The 19,839-nt window shown below is 42.7% G+C and overlaps 1 protein-coding gene across 3 annotated transcripts in view; it reads left to right on the top strand.

Moving 5' to 3' along the window:
- Nucleotides 1–484: 484 nt before the first annotated feature.
- The window catches only part of lamb2 (laminin, beta 2 (laminin S)), a 48,173-nt gene continuing 28,818 nt past the window's right edge, over nt 485–19,839 (top strand). The window contains exons 1-4 of one of the 3 annotated variants that reach the window (XM_030732834.1): nt 485–702; nt 1,009–1,076; nt 17,987–18,156; nt 18,286–18,421. In XM_030732834.1, the coding sequence (XP_030588694.1) occupies nt 1,046–1,076; nt 17,987–18,156; nt 18,286–18,421 (337 nt within the window). In that variant the 5' untranslated portion in view covers nt 485–702; nt 1,009–1,045. The remainder of the gene's footprint in view (nt 703–1,008; nt 1,077–17,986; nt 18,157–18,285; nt 18,422–19,839) is intronic. The other 2 variants (XM_030732835.1, XM_030732836.1) reach the window with 2 other exon arrangements.

Here is a 19,839-nt window from a genome sequence, read left to right as displayed (position 1 = left end):
AAGAAAGAAAGAAAATCGGCTCTGGCCCACTGTCTTACACTGTGTCCTGCCACAGTAGTTACCCCTCATCCCCCTCTGCCAGCTCTGGAGGGAGTGGATGCAATTTCTGACAGGGGTAACTGCTTTGGCACAACCCAATAAGTGCCTGTCTGTGTTTATCATACTGCCTAATCACATTTAACATAGGAATCATTAGGGGGAACAAAGTCTGCCATATCCTGTATACATAGGTTTAATCTATTGGAAGTTACCTTGCTCGGATATATGAGCTGACAGGTGTTAATTAATGTTTGTTGCAATTTAATGGGAAAAAAAAACAGATTGGTGTAAGTCTGTGTAAATGTATTTGCTTGGACTCATGAGTAAAGAACTGAATGGTCTGGCTGATGATGTAGAGGTGCAACAAAAGAAAAGAAAACAGAAGGAAGCTGAGTCTGCGTACCTCATCGGCCCACTGGAGGACTCGAACTCGCGATCGTGCAGCACCCCTCGCTTGTCTGCGTATTGAAGAAAGCATCCGTGCTGTTTGAACTCCGCTCCAGTGGTCCAGCTCGGGGTTTGGGGGGGCAGAGGAGCAGAAGAAGTCCTCATCACAGCACACCGCTCAGCTCCGCTTCTGTCCGGGAACTCCGCAACAAGTGGACGGAGAGGGACCGTTCTAAACGCGGCACGGGAGGAAACGTTAGAAAGAGGACAGAAACGGTAAGATGATTATGTTTAGGGTTAAGCAAAAGACAACCAGCTATATTTATCACGCTGGATAGTTGAGAATAGTTTATACTTTTTCTTTCTTGAGTGAAACAGAGCAGAGGTCCACACAGTGATTTAAATAGCAGAAACTGATAGAGAATAAAAAAATTAAAAAAAAAACTGTGCAGGAATCCTGGCTTTCCTCTGCACTTTAACTGCGGATCTTTTCTAAACCTTTCATTTGCATCAAACGATACAAACACCTCTGCGTCACATGACTTTGTTGCCTTCTGATTGTGTGTTGATTGTGTGTGGCAGGTTGCTGCGGAGCCGCGGGCTGATTGAGCGCTCAGAGATGCAAGCCACGCTCGCTGCGCTCCTCTGCGGTAAGCAGCGTGTACACCGAGCGCTTTGAAGTCAGTCTGTGTTTTCTGCTCCATAACAAATCCTCAGAAGCGATTCAGTGAGCGGGTATGGCTGTTATCAAGTGACTTGAGGTCACCGAGCTGCTTTGATTAGTCTCTGGAAGACGCGGAGATTAAAGCATTTTAATGTTAAGCCTGTAAAGGTTGAGTTCAAAGGACCTGCAGCAAGTACACAGCAGTGCGAGTGAGGTGGGATGATGTGGATGTGAGTAATCTTCTCTTGATGCCCCTGTGAGGAGCAGGGTGTTCACTTGTCATGATGAAAAAAAACAGGACAGAAGACAACTTTGCTGGTTTTTCACAGTGTAATTTGAGCAAAAACTCAGAGTCAAGACCATTAGAACATTTTAAAAACAGGTTTGCACGCCTTACTTTTTTCTTCATTTACCCCAGGAAAAAAATGATATCAAATATACCAAGGCACTGTCAGAAACATGCTGGATGTGAGGCCTAAGGGAGCGCCTTTACATTTCCCTGCACAGAGATAAGATATCTGATGTTTCTTTTTCAGGGCCCCCTGGTGCCTTCAGGGTCTCAGGGGTCGTTCTGTCTGTGTCTGTGTCTCACTCTGGGTGGTGTTGCCGTGTTTTATGGTCCTCCTAAAACAGCCCAGTTGAATCCACAAATAGAGACACCCACTGCACATCTCTAGCGCCCCTGCCTACTTTCTGGATGTGTGTATGTGTGTGTGTGTGTGTGTGTGTGTGTGTGTGTGTGTGTGTGTGTGTACTGTATTGAATGTGTGCAGCAGAAAAGCTAAGAAATGTCCCCTTTCACTACACAATTTCTTTATTTAAATATAACTGATATAACTGGCATGACTGCACCAGTCCGAGCAGAGAGGTTGTGAGCTAAAGATTTATCTGAGCGATGACCCTCAGTAAAATACATTGTAATGCATTTGCTCCCTGCAGCTAGAAGACAGCATTCTCATGGCTCCAGTTAAAGTCTATGAGCGCCTGCTGTCAGCCCCCACTGATCAAATCTGCAGCTCTTTGTGATGGCTAACAGAGCTTAGTGGGAGGTTAGCCATCAGGTTAACTCCTGTTAGAAGGTTGAGTTGTCTCTTTTTGTAAGTCTTTACATTTTTTTTGGTGCATTGCTATTGGTGTCGCTGGCCTTACGTTCTCAGAGTCACATTAGAATAAACTTTGCAGCACAATTTTTCTTTTTTTAAATCTGTCCGAATTCAACACACCCATGTCGTCATCACAAAGCACTATCGGTGCCTGTAATTGTTCACCCTGGACGCATTTTCACACAGGCACACTGTAAAGCAGTGAACAACCTCCCACAATCGCCCTTCCTGTCAAACTGGCCTCACTTGCCAGTTTGCTGTGGTGTCGGTCCTTGAAATCATCAATCATTTGCTTCCCTGGAGAGAACCTTGTTGCATCGGACAGATGTTGGCAGCTGGCTCCAGTAGTGCTTCTACTCAGGAGATCCACTGATGAGCAGAACAAGGACTACTTTTGGCAGCAGCAGCAGCTGAAAACACAGAGCAACTCCGCTTGTGGTTCACAGACAGCAGAAACAAATACAGCAAGCAATAAACTTTCCACTCTGCACACAGCAGCCCTGTGTGTATTTTTTAAAGGAATGGGTAGAAAATGTAACCTATGCTTTGATGAGCAGAGCACATGTTTGTAGGGTGCATGTGTAAAGTTAGAGAGGGCTTTCAGTTTTTACATTCAGTGAATCAAGTAGGAAAAAGGGAAAAAGTGGGATTCATAAATATGATGCCACATAAATTCTTGGCCAAAATGAAAACAGTTTTTGTGCAGTTCACACTGTACTCATGTTTGTTTTGCACTGTGCTCTTCAAACTGATTTAAAGTGGGAAAGAAGTCAGGAAATGAGAACACCGAGAGATGGAGACGGCATTCAGTTCAGCCCAACCATGGACCAGGAACTTCACCCTTCAGGGGAACGAGGTCCTGTGCTCCTATTTATCATTAAGCAGTTAACAGCACTCCAATCCAAATGTAATGATGGTGTTAGATTTATTTGGGTTCTGTCTGTTAAACCCGATCAAATCACACCCAACACACTGCTCAGGAGCAGATTAACAAGAGCTTTCAGCAGGTCAACTACTAACAATTAAAAGTGAAATAAGTCTGTGCTTCTGGTTTAATCTTGAAAGCAATACACGCCTTCAGAAATATGATTAAAGGTGAAGTTTTAGGGGGCTCACTGACTTCAGCTAAAGTTTAGTAAATGGCTCGGACAGAAGGGACGGCTGAAGTGGTGGATTGTGATTTGATAAGTGACTCGTGATGACAGAGGAAGACAGGCTTACCCACTGACAAAAAATAAATAAGAATTAAAGATAAACAGATTGACACAAGTATGTAGGTAGTTTAAAGTGGACCTATTTTGGCCATTTACAGCTCCATTATAAACTGTTTTCAAAAAGATTAAGAGAACTTATTGAAAACACATCAGATCTCAATGGGAAAAAAAAATCATGCTGGAAATCTATACTGATATGAACTGGGTAATGTGTCAGGAATAAAAGGATGCCATGCTGTTTGATGGAAATGAAAAGATCAACCTACAAAGGGCTGAATTCAAAGACAAAAAAAATGATGCTACATTTTAGTCCATTTTGCTCAAATTTCATTGCAGCAACTCAAAATGGTGCTCAGTAGTTTGTGTGGGTCCCACGCTTGTATGCATGCCTGTCAATGCAGATCTGGACATCACTGTTGAACAATGTTGCAGGCAGCATAACGTTCCCCACGGCTTCTCCAGACCCTTTCACGTCCGTCACATGTGCTCAGAGAGAACCTGCTCTCATCTGCGAAAAGCACAGGGTGCCAATTCTGGTATTCTGTGGTAAATGCCAATTGGGCTCCACGGTGCCTGGCAGTGAGCACAGGGCCCACTATAGGCTGTCAGACCACCCTCATGAAGTCTGTTTCTGATTGTTTGGTCAGAGACATCCACACCAGTGTCCTGCTGGAGGTCATTTCGTAGCTCAGTGCTCATCCTGTTCCTCCTTGCACAAAGGAGCAGATACCGGTCCTGCTGATGGGCTAAGGACCTTCTACGGCCCTGTCCAGCTGCTCTCTGGGAATCTCTGTGTGGGAGACACAGCATACCTTCTGGTAATGGCACGTATTGATCTGCCATTTTGGAGGAGCTGGAAAAGATGAGGAGGGAAAAATGTCAGTGTCCTCCACCTGTAACACCATTCCTGTTTTGAGGGTTGTCTCATTGTTGTCCCTCTAGTGCACCTGTTGTTAATTTCATTAACACCAACGCAGCTGAAACTGATTAACAACCCCCTCTGCTACTTAACTGATCAGATCCCAGAAGTTTAACTGACTTGATGCTAAAACTCTTGATTAAAAAGTGTTCCTTTAATTTTTTTGAGCAGTATATTCTCTTTGGACTCTTGTGGAGTTGCTTTGCATTCACAGTTCAAAACAGTCTTTATTGTTAGAAGCTGAGTGTTAGCAGCCATAAAAAAAAAAAGTGAGCTACAGAGAAAGATGAGATGTGTTTCGGTGCGGAACAGCGAACAATCTATAAACCTCCTGCGCTGTCATTACAGAGATAGGGAGGTGTCCATTCAGACCCCCAATGGCTCCGAGGACGAGCTGTGAGGTCAAGGGTCATTTCGAGACCCACAGGTCAGAGGAGGGGTTAATTGGCGTGTGTCAGTATGTGTGTGTGATGAGAGAGAACCAGAGAGATGGAGAGAAAGGACTGAGGCTGATCACAGGGACAAAAGAGTCAGCCATGCCTCCACTTTTCTTTTCAAATTCTTGTTTCATTTCTTTGTGGGTGCAGTTAGAAGAGGACCTGCAGGGAGCTGCTTGTGTGTGTTTGAGGAGTGCAGATATCTTCGAGCAAACAGGCCAGTTACCTTCAGGCAGTGCAACTTTCTAGCACTTAAAATGCTAAAAAGTTCATTTTTTTTTCTTCTGTGATTCCTCAGTAGGACAGAAAAAAACTTTTCAACTGCAATTGAAGGAGGCACTAACTCATCACTGTTCTGTAGGAAGAGAGGAAGGAAGTGGCAATAAGGAAGAAAGGAAAGCAAGCAAAACTTGACATGAAGAAGGATCAGGGTTACCTCATGACACAAAGTAAATCCCCCGTAATACACCTCTCTTGGAAGTTTATGTGTAGGAATGTTGCTTTGTTCAGCTACTGTGTGTGTGTGTGTGTGTGTGTGTGTGTGTGTGTGTGTGTGTGTGTGTGTGTGTGTGTGTGTGTGTGTGTGTGTGTGTGGCTGTGGGCAGGTGAGAGTTGGTTAGGCAGTGGGAGCGAAAGAGTGTGTTCCCAAAAGCCTTTGTAAGCGACAGCCTCCGGAAATGTGCAGATGCCTGAACAATGGCGCACTAAAGCCTGCTAACCACCAGTGCTAGAAACAGAGAGCGAGAGAGGGAGGCTGATTAAATAGAGGGGGGAGAAAGGGTTGGATAGAACCGGGACAATGAGAAAGAAGAGGGAGAGAAAGACTTTAGACACAAGGGGGTGGAGGGAGAGAGTAAACCTGTTTATATGAAAGGACGGTGAGTTAGGTTTCCTCATGCTCTTGGCAGGAGCTTTTCTGGATGAAAAGAAGAGGTGGAGATAAAAGGAGGGAAGGAGGACTTGAGGAAAGGGGTGGTGACGGGGCAGGGAGGAGGAATAGGAAATGGTGCTGGTCTCATTAAAAACAATGAAGTGGCTGGTAACGTTATGAACCTGAGTGGAGCTGCTCTGCTCTGACAGTGGTGAGGAGGACGCTGTAAAGCAGGGTTTTGGAAAGTGTGACCTGACTGAAGCACAGTATAATTTGAAGTGGAACCATTCTGCTCATTTCTAGCTTCATGCTCTCATTCTTGGACTTCAAGTGGCTGTAGTGCAGTGGGTAGGGTGATCGCCTTGCAGCCGGAGAGTTGCCGGCTCAAGCCCCTGTCCCTGCGCTGCGTTGTGTCCTTGGGCAAGACACTTAAACCACATTGCCTAACGGTAGCGCCGGTCTCTGGCTGCATGACCGCAGATGCTCGTCTCTGGATGAGCGATATGGAACGATCATTTCGTTGTGTGCCTTGTGTGCACAATGACAGTGAGTTGAATCTAACATCTAACACTAGATTAGCTTTGCATGACACAGCTCAAAATAACCCTTATTTATCTTATACTGAGCCGTGATGCAGCTCCTCAGTTTATAATAAGCTGTTGTAGCTCCTCCCCCCATGGCCACGCTCACTTTAGGCCAACTTTTTTCTGATTGGTTTCCTCATTGTAAACAGAAGGTTGAAACTGCAGGTGGGAGGAGCTTCTGTGCTCACAGTCAACGATGATTGCCTAAGATGACCATATTAGGGATATCCACTTTCACTGACATCGGAAAAATGGGATAAAACTGTTAAAAAATAAAGTGTTAAGTGCGGTCTGTACCCAGAGTTTTTGGTTCATAAGGATTACATTAAGGTGTGTGCTTTTAATTAATCACACTTCACAAAGAGAGTTTGTAAGGCGGTAGCAGATTATTATATTTAGATTATTTTTATGTGTTTATAAATGCGTAACAAACGTGAAATACATATTTGATATTTTAAGTTTCCTTTCTAAAGACTGTGGCTGCACTGTCTGTATGTTTGACATTTGCTTTTTTCAATGCTGGAAGTTTTATTGCTACAAGGCACAGGCTGAGTCTAATAACAGGCTTACTGGAGTCATGTTGTGTAGCTTGTCAAAAAGCACTCACAGACATGGCCACACCTGATAGCAGACAAGCAGCAATTACAGTGTGACACTGCAGTGTGTGAGGAAGGAGATGGAAGAGAGGAAGGACAGAAGGAAACGGAGATGAAGTTGAGACAAAGAAAAGAAGAAAGAAAGAAGGGAAGGATGTATTTGGTGTGCTTAGTATTTTCTTGAGACATTTGAAACGTAACTTGAGTTACAGTGGAAGAAGTCACAGTGTGTGGTGCTTTCATGCTGTAGCCCTGTAATTACACACACACACACACACACACACACACACACACACACACACACACACACACACACACACACACACACACACACACACACACACACACACACACACAGTTGATTATGATGAAACAATCATATTCCACAAAGTTAAGCATTAAAAAGTTACTTCATTAGATCTTACACTGACACAAAGTTAGCTGTCATGGAAGAATGCAGGATCCTACACATAAAGCAACATGATTTCGTTTGCCCCTCCATATTTCAAACGCTGCACCCAAGTTCACACGTCCTGTTCAAAGTCTGGAGTGGAGCTTTTTGCTCTCACGGCCGTCCAACTGTCTCCACTCGCGGTCCCTTTTCCATCTGCAGATTTCAGCCTACTTCCTCACACTTCCCTCACTACTCATAAAGCCTACGATGACTGTCACTTCAATGCACAAAAGACCGTTGTAGAAACATTGTGACACAATATGGCAGGGTCCATGTAGAAGAACCTGCTCTCTATACTGAGCCATACCTTCAGGGCTACTTTCAGGTAAACTTGGCTAATTTTGAACACCTATCAGAAGTTGGAGAAACTTTGTTATTAACTACATGAAATTAGCTATACAGGCAGGCACAACACAGCAACCTACCACAGACTTAGCTTCTTCCATTTTTGTCATTGTTTTGGTCTCAGTGATCCACGGGGAAGATGTCACTAAATTCTTTCCCCGTGTGAATCCAGTGGATTCCCCACTGCAGTGGAAGCAGAGAGGCTGAAGGGGCTTATAAGAGGAATTTCCTGTAAGTGTGTGTGCCACACCTGCCCAGAGTTCCTGTAGTGAAAAGGGTGTATATAAATTAAAAAAGACTCAGTTTAAGATGCAGAAAATGTTCCATTCCATTCCAGTTCTCTGAACTGATTTTCATAATGTGCACAAAAAAACTTTCAGAAAAATCTAAATAAAATCAGTTTGTGATTTAAAGCTGAGGAGCTTAACCTTGGAAACTTACATTTGTTGTTTCCCCAACTCTTTCCCCTCCCTCCCCTCTCAAGGGACCCAAGAGGTCATCGTCAGTTCAGACCTAATCTCTCAAAAATGACTTTGCACAAGCAGCATTCCCCCGTGTATGTTAAATTATACTCAGGGTATCTGACCTAAGCCTTTAGCCACACAAAGGTTACCCTCTGCTCTTTTACACATGTGGCAATTTCAACAATTATCAGCCAGACACAATGCAATTATGTTATTAAACTCACTTTGAGTCATAAACATGAATATGTGCACAAGAATAGAACACACCAAACACTAATTTCAAGTCCCGTGTGTGCTTTGAGTTTTCCCTCTAAGTGGAGCCAGATTTTCTTCATCGGGCGCTCTGATTAGCTCCTACAGCGAACAGGACTTGAGTCTGTTCAGTGCTCGAGGTCTCCCCGAGCAGCTGCTGAGCACCGAGGCAAACACACAGCACCACAATCACTAACCAAACCCACAGGAGCTCCCTCTGTTCGGTCGAGTGACCGATGGACAAGCTGCACCCAACATCTGCTGGCCATGTGTGCCTTGTATTTAGTGGATTTATTGACCTTTAGACAACATGGCAGGGAGTTTGTGGCTGGTAGCTGCTTTAGAGGAGAATTCTACAGACATGATCATCACAGTCATCCCACAAGTCAGTCCCCTGCACTTTGTAGGCTTTATATGCTGAGACTCACACTGTTTTACTGCTGGTGAGGGGAGGACTTCAACATCAGCAGCATTTAAGGATAGTTCCTCTATGTGGGCATACATCAACTAAAAGTTAGGACTCAGTCCTAGTAGAGATAAAAAATTTTCACAAAGCATCTCAACTCCTAGATAAAGCTCCTATGATGAAAACCTTTAGGAGTAGGGAGGAAGACTTCTAGTAGGGTTAGGAGTTTTTTAGCAGAGGAGAAAAAAAAAAACAACACAAAGAAAGACAGAGTGTAGTGATACAGAAGCGATACTAATAATTTAGTAATAATGATGCTCTGTCACTTTTTTCCCTAGAAGTGAGGAAATAAAATATTTGCAGTACAGTTAATTTATCTTTTTTTCATCACTAAAATATGGCATGCAGGAGAGCAAATAAAAACAAATGGTCAGAATTGTCATGTTGCTGTTTAAGGTGTGCTGATTGATTCAAGACATTTCAGTGGTGCAGTGTATTTATTGGTTTTTGGTTTTTCTGCAGTCTCTACAAAGGCTGATGGAGACAGATTAAGATGGAGATGAGGCTGGAGAAATGCATGCATATACGAATTAAATGTAAATGTAAACGTAAACGAATGTAAACTTGCCACTGTGCTGCCAGTGCTTACTTAACTGTAGAAATGAGCCACAACTGAGTCGTCCACTTGCATTGGTGTGCTACAGCATTCACACAGAGAGCAATACAAAGAGGAAGGAGAAATACTTCCCAAATGCTGAATGACAGGGAGTCAGTGAGACGCTGCAGAGCAGATAGTGCAGCACCATGAAATGAAAGTGATCATCACAACACTGGAACACTGATGATATGGATGTGTCTAAGTGCTGCAGAGTGATCATATGGTCAGCTTTCATGATCCTATATTGCGGAAGTTATACTACACTTTTCACAGCGCTGTTGGTATAATTATAAATCCCGTGTTAATATTGAATAGATTATATACTAAATATACCAGTATTGTAATTAAATGTAATCAAAGATTATAGAGTATACTGCCAAAAGTATTCACTCCTCTGCCTTCACACGCATATGAATCTGAGTGACATCCCATTCTTAATCCACAGGGTTTAATATGATGTTGGCCCACCCTTAGCAGTTTTAACAGCTTCAAGTCTTCTGGGAAAGCTTTCCACAGGGTTTATTTGAATTTTTGACCATTCTTCCAGAAGCACATTTGTGAGGTCCGACACTGATGTTGGATGAGAAGCCTGGCTCACAGTCTCTGTTCTAATTCATCCCAAAGGTGTTCTATCAGGTTGAGGTCAGGACTCTGTGCAGGCCAGTCAAGTTCTTCCACACCAAATTGGCTCATCCATGTCTTTATGGAGCTGCATTGTGCACTGGCGTGCAGTCATGTTGGAACAGGAAGGGGCCATCCCCAAACTGTTCCCACAAAGTTGGGAGCATGAAATTGTCCCAACTGTCTTGTTAGGCTGAAGCATTAAGAGTTCCTTTCACTGGAACTAAAGGCCGAGCCCAACTCCTGAAAAACACCCCCACACCATAACCCCACACCACTTGGCACAGTGCAGTCAGACAAGTACCGTTCTCCTGGCAACCACCAAACCCAGACTCATCCATCAGATTGCCAGATGGGGAAGCGTGATTTGGAATGGTGAGTGAATACTTTTGGCAATATAGTGTATATAAAAAAAATATCAATATGTGAATGAACAACTGTGCAGGTAGATCTGTATTTTTGAGCTAAGGGCAGATGAGATGAGAGGATTCTCAGAATATTTGTGGCTCTGTCTCACTTCTGCTCTTTCTCTCCACTTTACTTGTCAAAAAAATAAAGGCAAAATGAACCAAAACCAGGCCCTCTGTTTCATGTTGATGCCTTTTTGAATGTAGGTCATCAGTAAGAGCAGACACGTGGGAATGAAGGCTTGCAGGAGTGAATTTGCACTTAGAGTGTTTCCCGTTCTACTAATATGAGAACAAACATTGTTCGAGCTCCCCACTCCCCTGCCCACCTGTTGCTTGTGGCGTCTCGTTCCATATTTTCACTCCAGCGTGGAGTGACTCAGAGATCTCCAGGATGGGACAGGAATGTGAGCATATCCTCTAGTACAGCCAGCTGCTTCCCAGTGCCATGCCTTGTTAATGTAACAGTCTGTGTAATGGGCAGTGTCTGACCTTGCTCACTGAAACGCCGTCTGTTAGATAGGCAGGCAGGAGGTCACTAGTAAACAGCTGGGAAAGACTAAGAGGACAAGCCAGGATTTTTAATATAGAAATGATTCTGAAAAACTCATTTAACCTGGTTTAAACCTTCATGTGTAAAAGCTGTGATAAAGACTTGTGAGTCTGTGTTTGTGGTAACTCCCTCAAAGGGAGTTTTGTACAACGGTTTCTATCTATGTGATTTTTCCAGGAAAAAGGGGTATCTGTACAAAGATTTTGACAAATTTCAAGTTTGTCACTCACAGGCTTTCACATAATGGGGCCCAGGACACCACAGGAAATCCGTGAATCTTTAATAAGAAAATAAGCAATACAGACGTAGTGTCAGCTCTACTCTGGACATCATTTTCTTAAATGATGAATTACACCAAGGTCTGCAATTATTTTTAGAAAGGAGGCCTTGTTCAGTAATGAACAAGGTCAAAGTGGTGATTCCAGTCTGCATATTGAGGTGGGGTAGACAGAGGAGGAGAGAGATGGGAGGTGAGCTGTGAGTAATAAAGAGGTGAGGAGGAAGAACAGCTGGGTGTTTGGCTGAGGGAGTTAACCATCCATCAGCTAAGTGCAGAGCAAAGAGAGCACAGAGACACAGAGAGGGAGAATGTAAACTAATTAGCCAGGAGGAGTTAAAAATAAAAGGCTGTTGACTTTTCTTTGCCTGGGTCTTAAAGTAGCCGTGTGATGGTGACTGCTAAACATATCTGTGCTGCCTTCTAGTCCCACGCTCTCTCAGGTCAGGTATGCAGAGCTCATGCAGTTCTTAAATGATGCTAATCTTGTCTGTTCACTGCCCCAGGCGAGCTGATACTGGATCTGACCGTGCCATCATTTTAATAATGTTGGCAGTATGTTTGGTTCTCCTTGTCTCGTTATGGTTGCGTGGCAGGTAGAGTCTGGACCCAAACGCAGAACTCAGGAGGCGAAAGGTAAAGTCAGAATTCAGCTTTATTTCTGTTTAACTGCAAGAGTAAATCAACACATGTACAGAAGGGAACAAACCGGAACCATGAGGGAGGACGTGACAGAGAACAAGGAGAGGATGGGTGACAGGTGGGAACATGGCTGGGGATAATTATAAAGATGGGAAGAGGGAAGTAGAACTGAACACAATGTACATCAAACATGAGATTAGCAAAATAAAACAGGAAATGACTAAACAGACAGAAACGCAGAACATAGAGGAACAAGGAATCAAGTACAAATAAACTACAAGCAAGAGCATAACTCAGATAATGAAACTAAGAAGACCCAAGAATACGAATAAAGAAACCAACCAGGAACTATAAAAAAGGTAAAAAACGAACAACCACAAAAACCCACAATAAACCCATAAGAATCTCACAGAGCTGTCAAGTAACAGAATTTGACAGTCACGCAAAACACAGAGTCAAAGACCACGATCGTGACACTCCCAGCAAATGTGTGCGTCCTCGTGTGCTTTCTCTTCAGTCTCTTTTTGATTGTTTGTCTCGGTCTCCTGCAGAGTTTGCACTGGTTGACAGCAAACTGTGTCTTGCCAGAAAGCACTACTGGAATGTGCCATGCTGATGCCACATCCCTCTCTCACACACACACACACACACACACACACACACACACACACACACACACACACACACACACACACACACACACACACACACACACACACACACACACACACACACAGCTGGAGGATTTCATTAGTATGTGTATTAGGTGGGTACAGTTGGGTGACAAATTATAAAAGATGGAAACTAAAATAAGGAAAATGGGTTTTTCTGATGTGGGAGTGTTTCTGCATTATGTGTTGTAGTCACACCAGATCACATTAGTTGCTGTTGTTTTACAGTTTAAAGAAGATCGTTGTTATATGAAACCATATGCAAACAGATGGTATATAGCTGGTATAAAATAAGCTGAATTAATCAGATTTGTGTTAATAGTGAGCTGCACATGCAGACATTTGCATGTCAACAGCTTGGTGATATGGCTGTTAGTGGGAGGTGATGTCTTAAAAATCCATGATGTCAGAGTATTACGATTTAGATGATAACTGTGAATGTTTCTTTTTCTGTCTAGCTTTGTGATTACTGCTGCACCCACTGAGCAGTTTGCCCGTTCACAGTGGTAACAGTAGTAAATGAGTTTAAATAATTAGAGACTGTATCTGTGTCTTTGTGGACTTAATAGTTTTCTAGTGAGTCAGTCAAACTTAGAAGTTGTTTTCCAAACCCTGATTGAAAGTGTGTTAACTTTCCACTTCACATAATGCTTCTGTCATCCGTGCTGGAGGCTGAGTAATGTTTGATTCATAGACCTGCATTGAATCCACTCAGAGCCTTATGACATAGTGGGTGATGTCGCTGTTAGCATTTATATTTATGTGGTTGTCTGTGAGAGTCACGAGTGACACTTAGCACATCCTGTTGGAATTAGGATGAATAAATAATGAACAGCAGTTACTTTTGCTGAAATCAAGTAAGAGATCAGACCTTAGGACTGACTGACTCCATACATGGATGAGTGCTGCTGTTCTGTGATGTGTGGTCTGCTTACTGAGAACAGGTGTCTCTCTCCTTTTTAACTGAAATAGTTCAGGATATAGACAGCATCCCACCCTGTCCTCTCAAGTATGTTTTTAACACTCTCGAGCCATGTATTGTTGACCTAACTGATTCCTCCCTGGTGTCTAGCTGTGTCCCAGCTGCTTTCAAACATGCCGTCATACCAGTCTGGTTTCGAATCACAACGTGGCAAATAGTCCTTCTAAGAGTCTTTAATGACCAGCTTTTAACCGTTGATGCTAATAATTCTGCCGTCCTTGTGCATTTCCCGCTGTAGGTCGTAGCAATCGCCTGTCATGTCTTGAATTGTGTTTGGGGTGTGGGTATTAAAGGAGCAGCCTTTTTAATGGTTATTCATCAGTATTCATCGTCTGTGTCCCCACTTAGTTGTGGATGACCTCCTTGTTTTCTGTTGGATCCCATATCTGCTTCCCTTGGGGTCCATTATAAAAAGCGTAACATCTCCTTTCATTGCTTTGCAGATGACTTACCGATATATCTGCCTTTGCAACCCAACAGCTGTGCTTCTATTCAGACACTGGCGAACTGTTTCAGAGATGTACAATCAAACTTCCCCAAAATGAGCTTCTTTCAACTAATGCTCCTCAGTGAGGTGAAGGTCTACCTCCCGCCTCATGACACTGAGAGAGTTTTTTTATTACCTCTCATTAAGACTATTGTTATTCTTTATGTGTTGGCAGCAGCACACCTGCAGAGGCTTTTCAGTGGCAGCTCCTAATCTTTGGCCCAACATACCTTTTCACATAAGTCTCTCAATCATTTTAAATCACTGTTAAAAACCTGCTTATTCCCTCTTGCTTTCATTTCCATTTGAGCAGGGCTTTTATTATGCAAACACAGTCTTATTTACTTTGTTTGATTTGATGATTTTTAATGTATATTTATTGTTGACTTACTGTACTTTTGTATAACCTGTACAGCGCTTTGGTCAACTGAGGTTCTTTTAAGTGCGCTATAGAAATAAACTTGGACTTGACAAAGCTCAGTGGGAATCAAAGGCAAGGATGAAAGGAATAAAAGCAAAGTTCACCTGGAGGAGGAAGGTGTGTGTATGTGTGTGTGTGTGTGTGTGTGTGTGTGTGTGTGTGGGTGGGGGGGGATATTCATTTCTGAAAGCGCTGCAGACTATAATCTGCATCGCTGCCTCTGACAGAGAGCATTGCCTCATGTAGAAGACCTTTCGGCACACAGCCAGATTTCTCCTTTGCAATGATATCATGTCTGTTTCTGTTTTGTTTTTTTTACCGTGAGCTGAGAATAGGTTAACAACTATAGGCAATTTGGCTACGAGCACCAGTAATACATGACACGGAAAGCATAAACAGACTTTATGGTGTAATGTCAAGATTATTACAGAACAAATTTAAAAGAAATAATAATGTGCGAGGGCAAGATGCTGTGCATGCTGCATGATATGGTATGGTGTTACAGGCTGATGGCTGGTTGAACAGCAGTGTTTTGTAACCTTTGTGACCTTTGTTCATCCTGCTTTCCTATAATGGCACTAGAGAAAAGAAGCAGGATAAGACGAAGGAAGGAAACAGCTACTGCATCACATTGCGTCCTTTTAATGTCAACTTTTCACCTTAGTGACATGGGTCTTGAAATCCCCTCGGCTTCCAGTTCCACCAACACTCGTAGAAATCATCAAAAACAGCCTTTTGTGCATTTTGAAATATGTTGGTTTTAGCAGTAAAGGCACAGCTTTTACTTTGAAGGCGTTTGTAGTTTGTGTCGCACTCCTGACAGTTTCACTGCTGCTTAGCGAGTAGTTGGCAGCTATTTGCAGATAAATCAGCGTCACCCAGGGAAACAACAGAAGACCGCAGCGATCTGCTAGAGACCCAAGCAACAAGATTTCTGGTGCAGCACCCTCCTTGCCACTGATTTCACAGTGACAGCCAGCAACTGCTGGCCAACCAGTCAGTGAATACACTACAATACATTTTTCCCTAGAGACTGGAGGTTGCCAGGGGGTCACTGACGAGTCTGTATGCATGTGTGACTGAGGCCTAAATGGTAATACACTATCTTAATAACCATAGAATAATGTTACTGAATGTGAAATTCATAAATGAATGCATCATAAATTGATGAAACCTTATGTGACATGTCCTAATGTGTCCAATCTATATTTAGAACAACAGCATGTGCAATTATAAGGAATAAAAGCTGATCATTGTCCTGCACGTCTTCTTTGTGTGGTGATGTCAGCTCGTGTTGGGAGCAGAGGTGTGAAGCTGGTATATTTAAGACAACAAGAAACCAAGTGATTACACAATACATTAGACATCTGCTTGACTCCTCCAGCCGCTTTATCTGTCCGTCATACACATAAACACCTTTTCAAGTGTGTCAGTAGTTTCCAGACTGTGTATCAAGTTGCATCTGGATGTGACCTCTCATCATCTGCACAAAGGCTCTCGTGTGTGTTTGTATTGATGCACAGGTGTGTGAGATTGTGACCTATACTGTCAGCCTCACCTTATTCAAATGTCAGGTAAACACAGGCTTCCTCCAGAGTGCGTATCAGGATTGTGTGTGTGTCCTGTATCAGTGTCAATGTGAAATCCCTCTCTGCACGGTTCCCATCAGGCTCCTTATCTACAGCTGTCTCATAGCAGTATCAGGCTCTAGATGGTGTGTTGCCTCTGCCTGCATTTTTTTGAGAGTGTAGCACTACAGAGAGCATCCACGCACTGACAGGTACAGCAGCTTGTCTTCCTTTAAATCTGTATCAGCATTAAAAATCTCAGTGTTTAACCGAGACACACAATTATGCAGAAGGTTGATATAATGACAGGTTTACAGTGGTACAGCTTCAGTGACAGCCAGAGCATATCAGTGAAGCGTCACCACGTTCTTTATTTGAGAGGTTGAACTCCGAGGTTGGAGTGCTCATCTCAGTATTTAAGAAGATTTTCAAATGCTTGAGGAAACTGGCACTCATGACACACACTGTTTGGGATGCAGGTGGCACAGTGGTGCATGTGTTATCACTGTCTGCCAGCAGTGTGAATGTGAGTGTCTCATCTCTCTGTGTCTTGGTATCAAATACACTAGCAACCTATTCAGGGTATAGGCTGCCTTATGACACCTGGAAGCAGTCTGGCCATTCTCCTCTGACCTCTGACATCAACAAGGCAAGCTCACTGGTTATTTCTCTTTCATTCTCTGTAAATCCTGCAGGTGGTTGTGTGTTCAGACCAGCTCGTCTGGTGCAAACAACCATGCCACATTCAAAGTCACTTAAAAAACTTCAGCACATCATGTGTCTATATATATATATATATATATATATATATATATATATATATATATATATATATATATATATATATATATATATATATATATATATATATATATATCATATCATATTGGCCATCACGTCAAAATTTGATCTTTTAGGGAATGTGGTTGTAAATTTAATTGGATCCACAGTGTAGGAGTTACCATTTTGCCATCTACAGTGCACTGATATAGAAGGAGGATTAGAAACACCTGTTGTGGACAGCCCATAGATAGACAGCAAGCACCCCATAGTCTCATCACATAGCAGCACACGCAGAAATGAGCAGAGGTCCCAGAGGCATGTAGGAGGAGAAACTCACGTCAAGATGTCCGGTGGAATGTGTGACGGCTGCTGCTGGTTGTCATGAAAGTTTATAAGGTTTATTTTAACTCCCACACACAGCACTGCTGTTCAGTCACACCGAGTGCTGTATCGTCAAACAGGCAGCCTGTCTCTGTCCTCTGTGTTATACCATATCTATAAAAACAAGTGTTTCCCCTGTTTTATGTAGTTTACCAGTTTGGCAGATTTAGCTTTGCATAAACAGTCAAATCAAACAAGAGTAATTTCTCTCTTTTCTTTCTTCTGCCTTTCGCCGGAGCCTCTTGTCAGGTCATTTTTTGGAACACCTGCAGACTGCAGAGCTTATTAGCCATCAGCGCTGCTTGCCATAATCCCCTCCCAGTGGCTGTTGTTCCAACACTAAATCATTTCTTGATCAAGAAGTAGACAACCTTTGCTTTATCAGGAATTCAGTTCTGATTTGTTGCTTAAATCAAGTATTTTCTTCTTTTTTTTTTTCTGAACATTATTCTTTGTATGTGGCCAATATCTTTATTTACTGGGAACAATGCTAAACTGACCAAAAGAACAATAGCAAAGAAGCCACACAAAAAACTGATTTGCAGATTGTTTATAAATGATTACTTGGAATTAATTCCATTCACTCATTCACACATGTAACTACTGCACTTTCTGGAGTCTTTTCCTCAGGAATTGATAAGAGCCTCTGATGTTGTCTAAATAATCAGGTCAAAAGGAAGGTGACTGATTAGGTCTGCTTTACTTGCCAACTTAAGTTTGTGAGTGGGTGCACTGTTGGACAGTGATGTAACCGCTACTTCCTGCTCACTTTAATTAATTTCCTGTTTCCTACCCTTCAGTCCTGGCTGCTGCTGTTGGTCTGGAGCCTGATCACAGCCACGGCTGCGCCCATGGCAGCTGTTACCCAGCAACCGGGGATTTACTGGTTGGGCGAGAGAAGAACCTGAAAGCCTCGTCCACATGTGGAATGAGAAGGAAAGAGCCTTACTGCATCGTCAGTCATTTGCAGGTAAGTGTGTTTGTTGAATGCTGTGTTAATATTGAGTAAAAATCAGTTAAATGTTTTTCTTGACTACATTCTGTCTGTGGTTTTTCACCTCTAACCGTGTGGCTCTTACCTTTTCTTGTCATGCTGCAGGATGAGAAGAAGTGTTTTGACTGTGACTCCAGACGACCATATGATCCGACCTACAACACCTTCAGTCACAGGATAGAGAACGTTATCACTACCTTTAAGCCTCACCGCAAGAAGTCGTGGTGGCAGTCAGAGAATGGTGAGGAGACTTTATGGTCATCTGTGTTCTGCATTTGACTTAATAAAGTTAAGTTAATTAAACTTCTTATTTGTCCATATCCAGCTCGAAAAGAGCGTATCCTGATAGCTTAACTTGTGCTCAGTTGTATAACCAGCAAGCACCATATTTGACTCCTGCATCCATTACTATACTGTATCCTTTTGCAGGTACAGTACTGTGCAAACTCCCTATTTTTTTTCTAGGAAAATGGGAAAAAGGTGTTGAGATTTATTGAAATATGTGCAAACATACATGGAAATACAGTATATACAAAACAGAGTTTGGACAATTCTAACAAGCTTAAATGTTGGTATTTGGTATGACCACCTTAAAATCTCTTAACCAAGCTTTCTTTAAGTAGAACAGTTTTCCAGGCTTCATTCAAAGCTCTTCTTTGGATGTTGGCTGCCTTTTGTTCTGTTCTCTGCCAGTATGATCCCACACTGCTTCAGTAATGTTGAGGTCCGGGATCTGGGGAGGCCAATCCATGACTGATAGTTTTCCATAGTGCGTTTTTTGATCCAGGTATGCTTTCACGGCATTGCAATTATTGTTGTGCTTTTCAGATGGTATTGCATAGTGGATTTTGATCCACCATGCTTTTCAGTCCAGTTCTTCAGTAAATTGGCATTCATCTGGCTTTTCTCCGGGGTTCCCTTCCTTAAGAATGGCTTCCTGGGAGCCCAGGTGGCTCAGTGGTGGAGCAGGCAACCAAGTGCATATGCCGCGTTGCGGTGTGGGCGGTGCGGGTTTGTGTCCCGGCCTGTCGTCAGTTTGCCCATGTGTCTTCCCCTGTATCTTTCCCCCATTTCCTGTCTCCCTCTATTGCCTATAAAAGCCGCTGTGGCCAAAAATGTGCAGAAAAAGAATGGCTTCCTGACAGTCACCCTGTCAGGTGTCTTTTTTATGCTTGAATGATTCATATGTCAGTGCAAAGTGGTTTACTAAACAAAACAAAACAAAAATATTTCTCTTAAAATGGTCAGGTATAAGGACTGGACTGAAAATGAGTGAAAAAGCAGCCAATGTCCAAAGAAAATTTTTGGAAGCCCTCCAGCTAAATTAACTCATAGTTGTGTTTTTTACTGCACCATCACTCTCATCAAATAGTGGGAGTTTCTCAGTATAATAAATTCACAAGCCATACAAGCATTATTTGTTCCTGAGAGAGTTGTTTTAAAGTGCTGTTCAGGAAACTATTCGTGATTTGTTTCCATCTTGCAGAATCTGATTTTCTGACAAAATTAGTATGGCTTGTGCTTATTATAGATACTGGTGTACAGCTTAAAGTAATAACATTTAAGGGGGAAGAAGAGAGGAGAGATACATCATATCCTGAAGAAATAATTCAACTGACAAGAGGGAAAAACATCCTCAAAGTTTCATAAAACCACAAG

This window comes from Archocentrus centrarchus, chromosome 7 (genome assembly GCF_007364275.1).
Source record: "Archocentrus centrarchus isolate MPI-CPG fArcCen1 chromosome 7, fArcCen1, whole genome shotgun sequence".
Taxonomy (NCBI): domain Eukaryota; kingdom Metazoa; phylum Chordata; class Actinopteri; order Cichliformes; family Cichlidae; genus Archocentrus; species Archocentrus centrarchus.
The sequence above is the reverse complement of the archived record's forward strand: the minus strand, read 5'-3'. Positions and strand labels throughout refer to the sequence as shown.